The following is a 14917-nucleotide window of genomic DNA, read 5'->3' as shown; positions in this document are numbered from 1 at the left end:
ATCAAATTCCTCTGAATATGCGTGCCAGGATACCTCTTTTGCCTTTCTTCTTTTTTTCTTTTCGATCTTTTGCCTTCCTTTTTTTTTTTGATAGGAAAAGCTTTTATTAACTTAACGGCCTGGCTAAATTGCCATCCACCATACTCTCCATGCCCGTAGGCGTGCCGTCCCAGGAAAGGCCAGCATTCAGAGAGCACTTACAACCCAACTCCGCAAGGGCATGCGCCACACGATTACAAGATCTAGGGCAATACAAAGAAGCAAAGGAAGCAGCAATCACTCTTTTAATCTCAACGATGACGCCTTCCTTCCTTGATGATAGGGTGGTGATGGCAGATTATTAGAGTCTTTTAAAATGGTATAGCTTATTGAGGACACATATAAATGAATTAAATATTACAAAGTTGATAAGTTTACTTATTAAGACAAGTTCTTAAAAAATACTAATGAAGTTTCTGCAAAAACCACACCCAAGCATATTCGTGGTATTTTGGTGGACATAATCAAAACTTGCTCCCTCCATGTTTTTTTTAAATAATAGTCGGTCTTGACTTCAAAAATTTTGATTCGGTTTTGATTTATAGTTGCTCTTTGAACAACTATGTTTTTAAATAATCTAATTATTTAGCAACAAAGTTGTATATATTCGAATAAAAAGCATTTTACTAATATCTTACATTTGTACCTGTTCATTTTGATGTTGCTTAAACCTATTTGTAATAAAAAAAACTTGATCTCGTAGGAAGAAACCAACACTACTTTCTGTGAAATCACATACTCGCTTCAAAAATTTTAATTCGGTTTTTATTTATAGTTGCTCTGCTTTGAACAGCAATATTTTTAAATAATCTAATTATTTACCAACAAAGTTGTATAATTAGATTCGAATCAAAAGCATTTTACTAATATCTTACATTTAAACATATTCATTTTGATGTTGCTTAAACCTATTTGTAATAAAAAAAAAACTTGGATCTTGTAGGAACAAACCTACACTAGTTTCTGTGAAATAAAGTACTGACAGTCAAGAGATATCGCTGTTCTACAAAGACAGACTCAAACCTGAACCCTATCAGATGCCCTGTGCTGGGACAATATAACAAGAGATATCGCTGTTCTACGAAGACAGACTCAAACTTAACCCTATCAGATGCCCTGTGCTGGGACAATATAAACAAAGTCTTGAGCATCATCATGCAAATGAAGCCAACAACCATATCCATCTCCAGAAGCTCGATTGGTTCGCGAGAAATTTCAGCCGTGCAGTTTCTCCAAGTAGCCAATGCAAGCCTTTGAACCTGGGACATAGCCATACCTCGACTGGTAAAAAAGGAGAGTAAAAGAGATGCAGAAATTATTCACAACTGGCTTCATAGAATCTTTTTCACTCATGTGAACTTCAAAGTGAATATCTGAACTGCAGTAGGAAGAAGTAGCTTACCTTCAACTTCAAGTTTCTCCAAACACACCAAAGAATTACAATTTACTCATGTTAAATTGATGTACCTAGTATTATGGCCCACATCTTTAAGCGATCGTGCCTTTACAAAATCTGGCAACAATGCGACTTAGTTCTTCAACCTTTTCTCGCGTGTCCTTCTGGTAAGACGCACTCTTTTCAATTGCTCAATTACCAGGATGGATATTCCATTCGAGCTCTACTCAAGGGAAAGTCAAATGGAATATCTTGCCAATGGTGGCGGATCAACATAATTTGGAGGCTATGGTACAACTTGAACCAATCAAAAGAATGAACATATCATATCTTGCCAATGGTGGCGGATCACCTCTTGTAAGGCTTAATGTGATATGGTTTGAATTCTTCACCAAATTTTGCTGCTTCTTCATCAACCCTTTTCTTCAGCCTTCTCCAGGTCCTCAACATGTCTGCTTGTATTAAACCACGATATAGTGTCTCAAAGGTGATCTTCTGGGGAAGAAAACCTCTCTCTATCATTTCCATGAAAAACTGGCATGCTTCCCTCCATTTCTTATTGTCACATAAACCATGAACCAACAAGGTATACGAATTGAGATCAGGACCAACAGTGCTCTCACACATATCATTCCAAACTTGCATAACGGTGTCATGTTGGTTCAACTTGATAAACATTCCAAGCAGTATGTTGTAAGTGTGAATATCAGGTGTGGCTGGTGAACCAGGGGCCTTCATCTTATTGTACAGCTGTAGGGCACCATTCACATCTTTTCTCCCTCGATACTCTTTGAAGAAACAATTGTATGTGGCCGGCGAGGGGCATACTCCCTCACTTGCCATCTCATCAAGCAAGCTCTCAGCATCATCCAATCTCCCACAGGAAGCAAGGCACTTGATCACAGAAGTGTAGGTTGCCACCGTGGGACAAATGCCTCTCTCTTTCATTGAGCGGAACATACAGAGACATAGTTCAGGTTTATGCGCACGACTGTAAACATGCAGGATGACAGAGTAGCTTGTAACATTGGGTTCGATTCCCCTTTGATGCATTTCTTTCAAGAGATCCTCAGCTGCACGAACTGTTCTATCAAACCGGTAATCAGGGTGCAAGCTTGCATGCCTACAGATACCATTGAGGAGAATGTTGTATGTAACTATGTTGGGTTCTATCCCATGATAAATCATATCTTTTAGGAACTTCTGAGCCATGTCATTTCGGTTTACCTTGCACCAACCATAAATTAGAACAGTGTACATCTTTTCGTTTGGTTCATACTTGTATTTTCTTTTGTTGAATACTTCCGCTGCAACCTGCAGTGGTGACAGATGAGTAAATGACAATGATTAGCAGAAGAAACCATGGAGCTGTCCCCTTTAACAAGGAATGTTCACAAAGCAGCCAAAAAATGAGTTACAGGCAGACAGTTGATCAATGTAATTCAAACACTAGCACGCATAAAGTATGTGTGACTGTCTAGCTAACATTGATTGGCTATCAACTCAGCAGCAGCAAATTCTAGAATAGTGAAAAGCATCAGAAGTTCAAAACGCATGAAGTAGCAAAGACGAACAATTCTGTTGTAAAAAAAGGTCTAACATGTGCAAGAAATGGTTATTAGGAAAACTGAAACTTTCAACAGACAATGAAGGTTCAAAATCATAACTCCATATTCATCCTAATATTCAGAGATAAGCAATTGCAGCACACTTCAATGAAATTTTGATAAACATACGACCTAATATTGTACCGGCATGAGTCTGGTACTCTGGTACCTGTCATTCTAGTGTTGCTCTCTATAGGTTTCTCAACAGATAACACAATTAGTGGTCAAATCCAATCCTACACTAATAACATATTACTCAAATCAGAGTTGCTCGGTTAATGTTGCTTGGCAGCACAATAAAAAGTTTACAAAAATGTACAGAAAAAAAATATTCACAAGAAGCTAAATGCCTAAACATGAAGCTCATGTACTAACGTCATCCATTAATTAAGAAAACTCCTAAGAAGGAACTATTCAATATAAGATGTGAATCTACCCATAAATCCTTGTGCACAATGAAGTGTAACAAAAGGCAAACAGTTCTAGGATGAATCAACCTAACAGGCAATATCAGACACAAAATATTCATCAGCGATACTAGTGCACATCCCATGAAACTGCAACTACAAATGTTTTCTTCACTCTACAAACCACGTACATGACAAGGCCTTAAGCTATACAAACAGATTCATACTACGCGAACAGTAGAAAACACAGCTCATACTCGTTACACAAAGTACATTGGTAATTTGGTATGCTTATCTGAAGCTCGATCGATACTCAACGAATTAATCAAAACCACACTTTCACAAACGGCTACTCAATGGGCTAAAATTTTACAGCGTGCAGAGAACAAAAGAATCGAAATGTGTGAAGCTAAGGCATTTACACTGAACTCAATCCAGCCAAAAATAATCTCAGGGCTGAACAGTGAAAACCTACGAATTCATTCAGAACATCCTCTGAAACTAACTAGTGACCAATCTTTATCAAGCCAAGAAAGTTAGCTATGAGCAAATAACCTTTGGATACTTGTACTTGCAGAGGGTGTCGAGCAGCGTGGTGAACTCGGCGGCGTCGGGCTCCCTCCCGACGAACGCCTCCATGTCGTCGAACGCGCGCACCGCCTGCCGCGTCATCCCGGCGGCGACGTACCTCCTCGCGAGCACCGCGAACGTGCGGGGCGTGGCGGCGCCGTCCGCCGCGGCCTCGACGACGAGCCTCCACGCGGCGTCGAACTGGCGCGCGCGGCCGAGCGCGTCCACGACGGCGTCGTAGGCGTCGGCGGCGCGGGAAGAGGCGGCGGGGGGAGGGTGGAGGCGCGCGGCGTGGAGGAGCGACAGCGCGAGCTTGGAGGCGCCGCGGAGGCGGAGGAGGAGCTGGACGAGGAGGTCCCCCGTGAGGGAGACCCCCCCGCCGGAGAGGAGCTGGAGCGGCGACTCGGCCGGGTGGAAGGGGTTGTGGTGCGCAAGGAGGAGGCGGGCGAGCTCGTCGGCGGCCGGGGACGGCTCGACGGGCGGCAGGGCGAGGAGGTGGGTCGTGGTACAGAGGAGGCGGCGGCTGGCGGCGGCGGCGGGGAGATGGCGCGGCATGGCAGGCGGCGGCGGCGTGGCCGGAGTTGGTGGATGGAGGAGCGTGGTGAAGCGGTTTGGGGTTTGGGCTACGAAAATCTGTACCGTTGGTTTTGGTTGGTTGGACGGCTGAGATTGGAGGAAGCCGCGCAGTTAGTTCTGCTGCCACTGCAGAATCGCAGATCTCCAAAAGAAAAGGAAATGTAAATTAAGTAAAGCTGTAAATACTTTTGCCAAACTATCTCAAAATTACGTATTTAAATCGCTGTGTCACGAAACCATATATAACCAAATTTATCACAGAGCTACAATGTTTAAGATGGAATTGTGGAGTATCAAAACTACATTTTCTTAATATTCTTTAAGTAACATTTTAGTAAAACAAAATTATAGAACTAATGATATTGCACCAATTTGATCAGACAACTATAACGTTTATAGCTTCCACAGAACAATTTGGATTAGGGATTTAAACTCTAAACTTGCAGTTTTGTAACAGCTTCAATAATAAATCCTTAGTTTTATGATAATTTATCTTAAATATGTAGTTTAATTTGTGATAAATTTGATACTCTATAGTGACATGATATCTTATATTTTTAGTTATGTGACTATTTGCTCGAAGTATATGTAGTTTTCTGAAATTCGCTAAAAGGAAATTCAGCTACAGGAGCATAAATCAAGGTTGTTTTTTTTGTGGGGATAAATCAAGGTTGTTGTTAGGTGTTGTTCGGTTAATCCCTTTCGTAACGTGTTCCACATCTATTAAGGTGAGTAACTAGTTGGTAAAATTTTGAACCAGCTGATTTCCTATTCCATGATTATCTTTATAAGCTTGCGAAATGTGGAAGATTACAAAGTGAATACATGACTATCTTTGTGAGCTTGTGAAATGTAGAAGATTACAAAGGTGAGTCATAGTATACGCTTGTTACATAACAGAAGCCATCTTTTGGTGTCTAACAAATTGCATTGAGCAAACTGTCGACAATAACCGTAACAATTTTGACCGTGGTCGCAGTCTCGTAGAGAATGACATTTATACAAAGTGAGGTTAGCTTAATTATATGTTGATATCTCCGGTCTGTTGCAATTATTATATGAGGTTTGGCCAAATAATTTTTAGAGAAATATTATAAAGACCCCCCTAATAGTAAGGGTTGAATATGAACCTTTAGTATCACCTTACTATTTGTAGAGTGACACCTTACTATTATTAATGGACTCTCTCCGTTACCATGCAAGTAAATTTGGTAACGTGAAAGAGAAAAGGGGGAGGAAAGGAGAACATTGTTGCTACACATAACAACGACTCTAAATTTTGTTACATGATGGTGAGGTAAAGAAAAAAGGGTAATAATAAATTATTTTTTGCAGTAATCGTTAAGAGGTTTTGTTGTCTCAATTATTATAGGAGGATAGCCTTTAAGTCATATGTATTAACTAACAACCCGTATCAAACTCTACCTTTGTACATGCCTTGAAAGGGTGAGTTCTCCGACACATGCATAGATGGCGCGCGCGCACGACGTGCATGTGAATGTCCGCTAAAATTGGATCCTTATGCTTGCACAGACGCATCTTAGTATTTGTGGTGTTTGAAAACTCATCGTATTCTTGGGTACACATGACTTAACTAGTTTAGTTAGATCACACGTTCTGATATCTCTATAAAATACTAAGTCACCATCTTCATGCAACACATATGAAAATAATCTAGGATTTGCCTCATTCTCTGTACTGCACTGTCATTCATGGTCTACTCTGTCCCACCAATCCGTGTGCATGTGTGATCATGAGAGCAGGTCCTCGGATCCATCATCTTCGATGTCCTGCATCGCGAGAGGATTTTGGGAAGCGTTCAACACGTGTCTGCTTGTTGTTCATCCACAATGGCACATCTTCTTTTACGCTTGGGCACTGCGCATCGTTGTCACCATTCATAGCATGCATCATACGTGCAATACGTGTTGCTTCCTTCCACAACATAATCAGAACCGTCGGGTATGTATCAATTATATTTTGTATGTTTGTATCTGTCGTATACATGCCTATATTGTGTGGTTTACATATTTAATATCGTGATTTATTTAATCCATGTCTCTATATTTCCAACAATATCATGACTTGATCGAACAACTCTAGTTTATATTGATCTGGCCCTTTGTTGGGTTGCATACCTGCTGTATTTTCTCTCCCATTTTTTGTTCATTCATGAGTTGCGTAGCCCACTGCAAATCCTCAATTCCTCACCAAAACATGAAATCTTTCTGTTCTACCTCTCATGTCATCAAGTTCATGATTCATGATTCATGGATATCCATGGGATGGGTTGTCTTGACAGGAATTGACAAGGAAAGGATTGCTTTATCTTTCTATGGGCTTTGTATAATTCCATGTAGGTGAGAACGTAGTTTCCCAAAACTTTGTGGATCACCTGTCGAACCTTTTGCTTTCTTCATAAAGTATCAAAAGGTTGGAGCATCTCTCTGGGGAGATGAAACTGGTGCAGATAGGCTAGTGATTGCTTATCGTTTGATTTTTTTAAGTTAAATTTCTTTATGATTGACTAGATTTATAGAAAAAACTAGCAACATCTATAACACTAAATTACTCTCACTAAATTTAACATTAAATATATTTGATAATACTTTTTCCAAAAATTTGGGCAAATATAAAAAAAATGATTTAGAAAGCAGCCAAACGACTTAGAATATGTAACGGAGAGAGTATGTTTTAGCACTTTGTATACCATGCTTTACTGCTTTTTTTTTTGTTTCCGTGTATGTAAAAGGTTTCCAAACATTCTGCTGTAACAGGAATGTTTACATGTGCGAACTGTCAACTGTTTGACGTGCGATGGGAGAAGTGTGTGTGTTGCCTTTTCATGACATGAACAGTATGCATCTCCGTGCAAATGAATCAAGCAATTTACCTTCGAAAAGCCGCATCTGCAAAACTGTTTTGCGATCATCTTTTAAAGAAATAATAATTGGATCAATCTGGAATACAAACCGACCTTAGCTCAGTTGGTAGAGCGGAGGACTGTAGTCGTTGCAGATCAATCCTTAGGTCGCTGGTTCGAATCCGGCAGGTCGGAATATGATTTTAATTTTTCCTTTTTTAAATCTCCTCATCTTTGTGCAGCACCGGGGGAATTGATGAAGCCAAATAGCCAATGTATTGCTCAAGATCTTTTTTTTAACAAAAAATCATGACATACCGTAAATGCAAGTAATGCTGGTTCGAATCCGGCAGGTCGGAATCTAATTTTAATTTTTCCTTTTTTAAATCTCCTCATCTATGTGCAGCACCGGGGGAATTGATGAAGCCAAATATCCAATGTATTGCTCAAGATCTTTTCTTTTTTTTAACAAAAAATCATGACATACCGTAAATGCAAGTAATGTTTGTATCATGCTTTGCCAGGAATCACATGGAGTAAACGAAGTTCAGCAGAAGTCTAGAACTCCAGATCCACATAGAAATTCTTTTAGTCTGAGAATCCCTTTTTTTTCTTTGAAACAGATCAAGTCAATCTCATTGCTCATCACTAACCATGAACTCAAAATGCATGTACAATGAATCCAGGCAAGCATTCCATCAAACCCAACCAATTTCCATCCTTTTTTTTGTTCTTGCTGGTAAAGACTGGAGTTTCTAGCCATTCCCAGCATTTCTTTTGCTCTACTTCTTCTACATCTACCTCTCTACTCTTAGTTTCACTATGGAGAACACAACCACAATTACAACCATGGTGGGGATGGTTAGATTCACTCAATGGCCGGCTTCCATTCCTAATGCTTTAGCTCTCCTTGCCTCCAAGAGCTTGTCTTTAAGATGGAGGGAAGAACCGGTTGAGGTTGAAGGGCAGGGTGTAGAACTCCTCATTCCGGCTGTCGCCTCTGAACGTCCTGAACCTCGCCCACCATGGCATCCCCCGGTCCCTCGCCGCATCCCTCACCTCCAGGGTGTTGTCGAGGATCACCGCGACGATCAGACCGACGGTCGGGGGCGAGGAGAAGACGGTGTTGATGTAGTCATTGAACTGCCACACACCACACAGAGAAAAGAGAAAAAAAAAAGATCATGAGGTTTATAAGTTTCAGAACACAACTTCAGAAAAAAAATTCAGTTTCAGTGGACATACCCATCCTGCCCTGGTGTGTGCAGGGCCGTGCAGAGCGCTCATGGTGTAGCGGAAGAAGTACTCCGGGATGGAAATGCCGAGGAACAGCGAGACGCCGATGATGAAGAGGCTGCGCATCGAGTTCATGTTGGTGAACTGCATGAAGGAGAGCCCCACTGCACCTGAGAAAAGATCCAGCAAGACATGTGTTGTAGAGGGTTGAAATCTTGGTGATAAAATGAATAGATATAAGAAAGAAAGATATGTGAGAAGAACATCGGTAATTTTGATACCTAAGACACTTACCAACATATCCAAACATGACGCAGTATATGGCGGCAAACATTGTGAATGGAATCGAAGCAAACAGAGCCCCAAATCTCCCTGAAATCATGAGACGTGTTGAGAACCAGGAAAGGTGATTCAGGATCATAATCTTTTTGTGCAGAAAATGTGCTACCTAGAATGGAGAAGAAGATCATGAAACCAGCGGAGATCTGTATCACTCTTCTGCTGCCAATCCTGGTTGATCCAAGAAGACCAATGTTCTCTCTGCGTTGGCGAAATCGTATGCATTATGTTAGGAATACATGATAGTGCTAGAGGATATCGGAGAGTAAATAGTTTTCGATAAAGAAGGAAAACACTTACACAGAGACCGTGGAGCCAGTTCCAGTACCAAATAGCCCATCAAACAGCAGCCCAATTCCCTGATTGTTCACATAAAGGGCAAAAGCATTATACTCCTGATCAACAGCAGAATACAGATTTTTGTAGAGCTACTCAGATCCTAATGCTACTCAGATGATTAAATTCATTCTAAGAAAGGTCTTGCATTCATGTGGCCAAGATTCTACTAATCTGATCACAACTAGGATTTTAAGAATGGCCTTGCATTGTGTAATCTTTGAATATTTGCAGAAATGAAGAAACAAACCTGCCATCCAATGCCTCTGCTGAGGACATATGGTGGTGGGGGTGTTGCACTCGCCAACCGCGCAGCAGCCTTGAATGCTCCAGCTGACTGAATCACTCAAAAAATTGTCACCAAATCAGATCAGTATAATGACATATGCTAACAAGATACTTATCTTAAACAGCTTGGTATAGATTTCACAGTAATGAAATGTTACCTCTATCAAGGACACCACAACAGCAGCCATCATACCAAATGCATGATCTGCGCTGAATGTTGGCGGACCCCATTGCAGTGGGTATGGGATGTCAATCCTGAAAAAAAAATATATTTTTTTTAAAAAAGGATGAACATTAGAAATCTACTAGTACCAAAGATCACATGAAAATTGAAGAAAAATCCACAAAGTACAAACCAGTCTGCAGAAGTGATGAGATTGGCACGGTCTGTTCGGCAGTTTATCTGGGTGAGCAGAGAGGTATGTTTGTATGTCCCACTTGCTGTGAGGATGTGAGCATAAACCCAGACAAGCGCGATCGAAATGAGCACTGAGAACCTCTCCAATATCGGAAAATGGCGCACTTGTACATGCTTCAGATATTGGGAAAGAGCAACAAACAGGACAAGCATTGGAAGCCCAATCTCCACGCACCTCCCAATCTAAAAACACAATGTCCATATGTTAGCTTAACAACCAAGTAAGCAGACATAGAGCATACTTATTCTAGTTTGTACAATTTGATAATCCTCCTAAGTGTAAATATGTGTTTGATGCTACTCAAAATATCCTGATTTATTGTAAATGCCACTGTGTATAATTCAATCATAGAAATGAAACACTTCAACTTTCAGTTCCAACTATATGAAATGATCCCAAATGGTCCTGTTGAAAGCTCCCAACTAGGAAGCATATGTTCGCATAGTGCCAATAACCAGTTAAGATAAAGATAGAGAGTAAGCGGGTTTAGCAAAGAAACAGCACTAGAGACTTTACCACTGGGAATCCTCTCTCGAAAAGGCCAAGCCCCACCAGCGCAACCACCGGAACCATCCCAAGTGGACTGAAGAACCTGCAACATGACACCGGGAAATTTTAAGATTCTTATCGTCAATCCGAAGGGTCGCAGCCATGTCCTATTACTTTTGGATAATTGGCATTTGGCACTCTTTGATTTTAGTATATTAGCATGATGCACTTTGTCTCTAAAGTGATGCCCACTTCTCACACTGAGAGAAAACAAAGTGGATGTCTTAAGGGCCCAGGGCAACCAGGGCTATTATAAAGAATAACCAGGGCATAATCTACTGATTGATCATGTGCTCCTAATGTCAACACGCATGATGCCAAAAGTTACACAAACACACAAAAAAGGCTTTGGTAGAAGACAACCCTTACTTGCAATATAAGTAAACCAAAACACTGCTCAGTCTCATGTTCACTTGTCCATACAAGTTAAGAAGAGGAAAAATACGTCTAGTATGGACAAAGCAAGAATTTGGATATTTGGACTATACGATCAAATTGGACACGAGGAAGTTGTATGTACCTGGAGCATATCCCCCACAACTGGCTGTAGCCAAGAATTATTTGGATGCAGGAGGATATTATTAAAGCCCCCTGTATGGCTCTCATAGTCATGATAAACCTCTGCAATAGGATAAAGGACATTTAATCATTATTATCTAAGAAAAGGAAACTTTTAATAAATAAATGAAACTTGTGATGCTGAAATGACCACTAATGATATTGACTATCTAGAAGGGGGAAAAAACCATGGCATGCTTACAGTATGGTCATCAGTTATTTGTGCCAGTGATGGGTCTTTTATTATCGATATAACCGGGATCACGAACGCATACGAGCCTCCGATGATGGTCGGAAGCCGAGTTCCAAACAAAGTTTGGAGCATTGTGTTTATCCCAGTCACAAACAGCATGGTTTGCACCACCTTTGCCTTGTCATGCTGGAAACAAAACAGACAAACATGTACCTATCAGCATGCACTCCATCACAAAAGCAGTGACTAAAAACATCATTATCTGGAAAGAGAGTTGCTGGACACATGCAAGTGAAGTGACCAACTAATTCGAGGGTACTATACTATCATTCATAGAGCCCTCTCCCTACGAGCATCTTATGGAACAGGAGGTAGGTACCAAAATTCATTTATCTGATCTGCAGAGTACAACTTTTGTTTCATACTATTAAATTCCACAAGCTTAATTACAACGGTACATAAATCCAATGCATTTAACCAGAAGATTCATCTTGAAAGTAGTAGCATTTATTATTACAGGATACACACTACAATGATTTCAATAACTAGATATGAGTATATAGCTGAATGGATAAAATGGCATGGTAAAACAGTGAAAAGATTCTTACAGCATTTCCACCCATGAGTGGAACCAGTAAGGTGGGGATCATCACAGCCGTCCCCAGGCAAAGGATGTAATGCTGGAACCCCAGGGCAATTGCCTCCCCTGTACCATGAAAATTAAATCACACAAAATTAAATACCAGACAAGGAACAGACAGATGAACCCTACAATCCTAGTCACTTCAGTGAAATCATTATCTGTACATAAAAAAAAAGGAGCTTGAGTGAAATGACAAACTTACCCCAGGATGGGTTGGAGTCTATGCAGTACTCCAGCCCCTGCAGCTGATCCATTGGTGGATGGCTGATCTCCTCTTGCTTCATGTCAGCCATCTCTACAGAAGCAGGAACTTCTCCCCCTTGTTCTTCTGCTTGTTCAGGGTGATCTAACAATTGCCACAATGAGCAATCAATAAGAGAAATCAGGCTTAATAAATGTGATTGAGTGGGTAGTTAAATAAGATAGGATAGGAAAGGAAAGCAGTAAAGAAGGAAGCTTTAAGCAACTTTATTGGCCTATAGGCTATGAGAATCAGATGCCACAGGAAGAATTCCCCAGAGAAACAAAGCAAACCCCTTTTAAGCCCTGAACAAAAAAGAAAAAAAATGTGCCTTTCAGGCCTGCAACAATCTGGCAGCTGGCTTGCAAAGATTGACGCCCTTAATCTCCCAAAACATGGAGCAAACATCGCAAAGACAAGATTTTGTTTTTCATCACTGATCAAGAACCATTCCAGGACACACCCACTCTACTTGCAAAACCCTCAAACAAACATCAAGAAAGCCAAGAAAACCAACAAAAGAAAAAGATCACCATGAGCAAATGCTCTCACCTGTCAAGAATGCTCACCCTCACAAAAATTTCCCAACCAACGCTAGCAAAACACAGCGCAAAAGAAACTAAGCACGAGTAGGAAGAGCAACCCAGCAAGGCGCCGATTTATAGCCCCAGAATCGAAACGGCTAGCTGCAGGAATGAATGAATGAATGCCTAAAATGAACAAGATCAGTTTCTTGCGAATATTCAGATTTTCTTTTCCAGCTGAGCAAGCGGAGGGAAGCAAGCAAGCAAGCAGTAACAGCAGCAGCAAGAGCAGTGTCTGTAGCGCGAGGAAGAAAGAGAGAATGAGAGAGAGAGAAAGAGAAGTGCTCCGGGAAACGTCAAAAAGGCTGTGGTGGCCAAAAGAAGCCACAGGGATCGATCACACACACAACACAGGCAGCAGCAGCCTATCAGAAGTTGCAAGTAAAGATGAGAGAGAAAGAGTAGTAGTAGAAATGGATGAACTGAAGCTGCTGTACATGACTACTCGAGTGAGTACACGCCATTACTACCCCCCTAGCAATAAGCTTTCTCTCTCCTACACGCCATTACAGCCCCTTTCTCTCTCTAGACTTATTTTTTTTTTCTAGGTGAGAAATAAATCCGGCAGATACTTTCCTTGTCATAGGAGTAGAGAGAGACCGATAGTCCATTGTTTAGTTTATATTTATGCTTAGGCCTGTTTAGTTCCAATTTTTTTTTCTAAAAACGTCACCTCGAATCTTTGGACAAGCATTAAATATAGATAAAAACAAAAACTAATTGCACAGTTTGCATGAAAATAGCGAGATTAATCTTTTGAGACTAATTAGTCTATGATTAGCTATAAGTGCTATAGTAACTCATATGTGCTAATGACGGCTTAATTAGGCTCAAAAGATTCGTCTCGCGGTTTCCAGGTGAGTTATGAAATTAGTTTTTTTCATTCGTATACGAAAACCCCTTCCAACATCTGGTCAAACATCTGATGTGACATTCAAAAATTTTCTTTTCACGAACTAAACATACCCTCGTACTGCTAGTTGGTAATAAAAAATAATTCATGGGTATTTTTTTACAATGTCCTAAGCGGTTCAAAAGAAAATACTGTGAAATAAATTATGACTGAACCATATATAAAATCAACTTCACAATTAAGTTTAAAATTTTTTTTTTTCTTACAAGCATAAAAGTAAATGAAAAGATGGGTTCTGAGATGAGAAAGGATGCAAAATGTACCCCTGAAAGGTGGGGTCCACGTTGGTTTAACCAATGCACTGTTGGCATTCACATTTTCACAGAGCAAAGAAGCTGAATTTTTCTCTCTCTGGGAGAGTTTTTGTCTGGCACAGTGCCACCGCAGGCAGTGGAGTTATCCTCCTGCGAGCATCTGAATTGGCCCGTTGGGATTTCCCTCTGACCAAATTGCCCTCCCCCTGCCTGACAGGTGGGGACCCATTGATCGGGTGCTTTGAGATTCGTGCGGTGGAATTCTGCTTCTGGCTGGCTAGTGGCTGGAACAGGTGTAGATGTTTGGTTGGTTATGCTTAAATTAGTGTTTTAATTAAGCACCTTGAATGTGCTAGTACTGGTTTGAGTGATTCCTTCTTTGGAAGTGCTTTGGTCATATTCAATTGATTTCATGAATGGGTGCAGGGTATGTACCAGGAAAAGGACAAAAAAAAGGTTGGTGAAACGGCTGAGATAATGTTGCTGAAATGTTTTTAGTTTTATATAGAATAATAATAAATATTTTTTACTGATTAGTCTTAAGAAAATTTACAGCTGTCTGATTTTTTTTTCATGAAATAGACTCTTGTGAAATCTAAGCCATCCGATCTAGATCCAATTGAGTAAGGTTTTGTAAAAAGAAACTTGGTAGTGAAACATGACACTATTTATGTAAAATACAATTACGCTTTAGAAAGAAGAAACAAATGGAAACAACAACTCACTATGGCTCTTGGCACAGACACCGTCCTAGGCATAGGGGAGATCAAAATAAGAAGTCGTACCTAGATGACGACGCCCGTCCTGGGCTACGGGAAGTAGATAGATAGGTCGTTCAACTCTTGTCCCCGAAGATAGGTAATATGTTCTCATATAATGTTGCTCCAACTTTTTTTCTCGAGGGCC

At 40.6% G+C, this 14917-nt stretch overlaps 2 protein-coding genes and 1 non-coding gene across 5 annotated transcripts; 1 reads left to right on the top strand and 2 right to left on the bottom strand.

The window, feature by feature from the left end:
- Positions 1-877: 877 nt before the first annotated feature.
- On the bottom strand, positions 878-4639 carry LOC4345401 (pentatricopeptide repeat-containing protein At2g13420, mitochondrial). Of its 2 annotated transcripts, none has more exons than XM_066303859.1 (3): positions 4005-4639; positions 1442-2749; positions 878-1320 (listed from the first exon to the last, which is right to left on the bottom strand). In XM_066303859.1, exons 1-2 carry the CDS (start codon positions 4572-4574, stop codon positions 1784-1786), a joined length of 1536 nt encoding a protein of 511 aa, XP_066159956.1. In that variant the 5' UTR covers positions 4575-4639; the 3' UTR covers positions 878-1320; positions 1442-1783. The 2 variants fall into 2 exon arrangements, with proteins under 2 accessions (XP_066159956.1, XP_066159957.1); XM_066303860.1 differs by having other exon boundaries at positions 878-1298.
- Positions 4640-7567: 2928 nt separating this feature from the next.
- TRNAY-GUA (transfer RNA tyrosine (anticodon GUA)) lies at positions 7568-7653 on the top strand. The gene is given in 2 exon segments: positions 7568-7604; positions 7618-7653. It is a non-coding gene; the product is annotated as a tRNA-Tyr (tRNA).
- A 337-nt stretch (positions 7654-7990) lies between these two features.
- On the bottom strand, positions 7991-14917 carry LOC4345399 (nucleobase-ascorbate transporter 2). Of its 2 annotated transcripts, none has more exons than XM_026020031.2 (14): positions 14797-14917; positions 12222-12365; positions 11985-12082; positions 11386-11562; positions 11146-11246; positions 10593-10668; positions 10014-10258; positions 9816-9912; positions 9620-9706; positions 9334-9392; positions 9143-9234; positions 8989-9066; positions 8704-8864; positions 7991-8601 (listed from the first exon to the last, which is right to left on the bottom strand). In XM_026020031.2, exons 1-14 carry the CDS (start codon positions 14882-14884, stop codon positions 8389-8391), a joined length of 1716 nt encoding a protein of 571 aa, XP_025875816.2. In that variant the 5' UTR covers positions 14885-14917; the 3' UTR covers positions 7991-8388. The 2 variants fall into 2 exon arrangements, with proteins under 2 accessions (XP_025875816.2, XP_015648564.1); XM_015793078.3 differs by lacking the exon at positions 14797-14917 and adding an exon at positions 12813-13065.

Source organism: Oryza sativa, chromosome 8 (genome assembly GCF_034140825.1).
Source record: "Oryza sativa Japonica Group chromosome 8, ASM3414082v1".
Taxonomy (NCBI): Eukaryota; Viridiplantae; Streptophyta; class Magnoliopsida; order Poales; family Poaceae; genus Oryza; species Oryza sativa.
The sequence above is the reverse complement of the archived record's forward strand: the minus strand, read 5'-3'. Positions and strand labels throughout refer to the sequence as shown.

What these genes read in the sequence shown, in the direction of transcription:
- LOC4345401 (XM_066303859.1), bottom strand. Translation starts at nt 4,574, where the DNA reads ATGCCGCGCCATCTCCCCGCCGCCGCCGCCAGCCGCCGCCTCCTCTGT. An exon ending in GCAAGTACAAGTATCCAAAG is followed by an intron (nt 2,750 to 4,004) that starts GTTATTTGCTCA and finishes TCACCACTGCAG; the next exon opens with GTTGCAGCGGAAGTATTCAA.
- LOC4345399 (XM_026020031.2), bottom strand. Translation starts at nt 14,884, where the DNA reads ATGAGAACATATTACCTATCTTCGGGGACAAGAGTTGAACGACCTATC. An exon ending in TCGAGAGAGGATTCCCAGTG is followed by an intron (nt 10,259 to 10,592) that starts GTAAAGTCTCTA and finishes TTGTGTTTTTAG; the next exon opens with ATTGGGAGGTGCGTGGAGAT. An exon ending in CTCATCACTTCTGCAGACTG is followed by an intron (nt 9,913 to 10,013) that starts GTTTGTACTTTG and finishes TTTTTTTTTCAG; the next exon opens with GATTGACATCCCATACCCAC.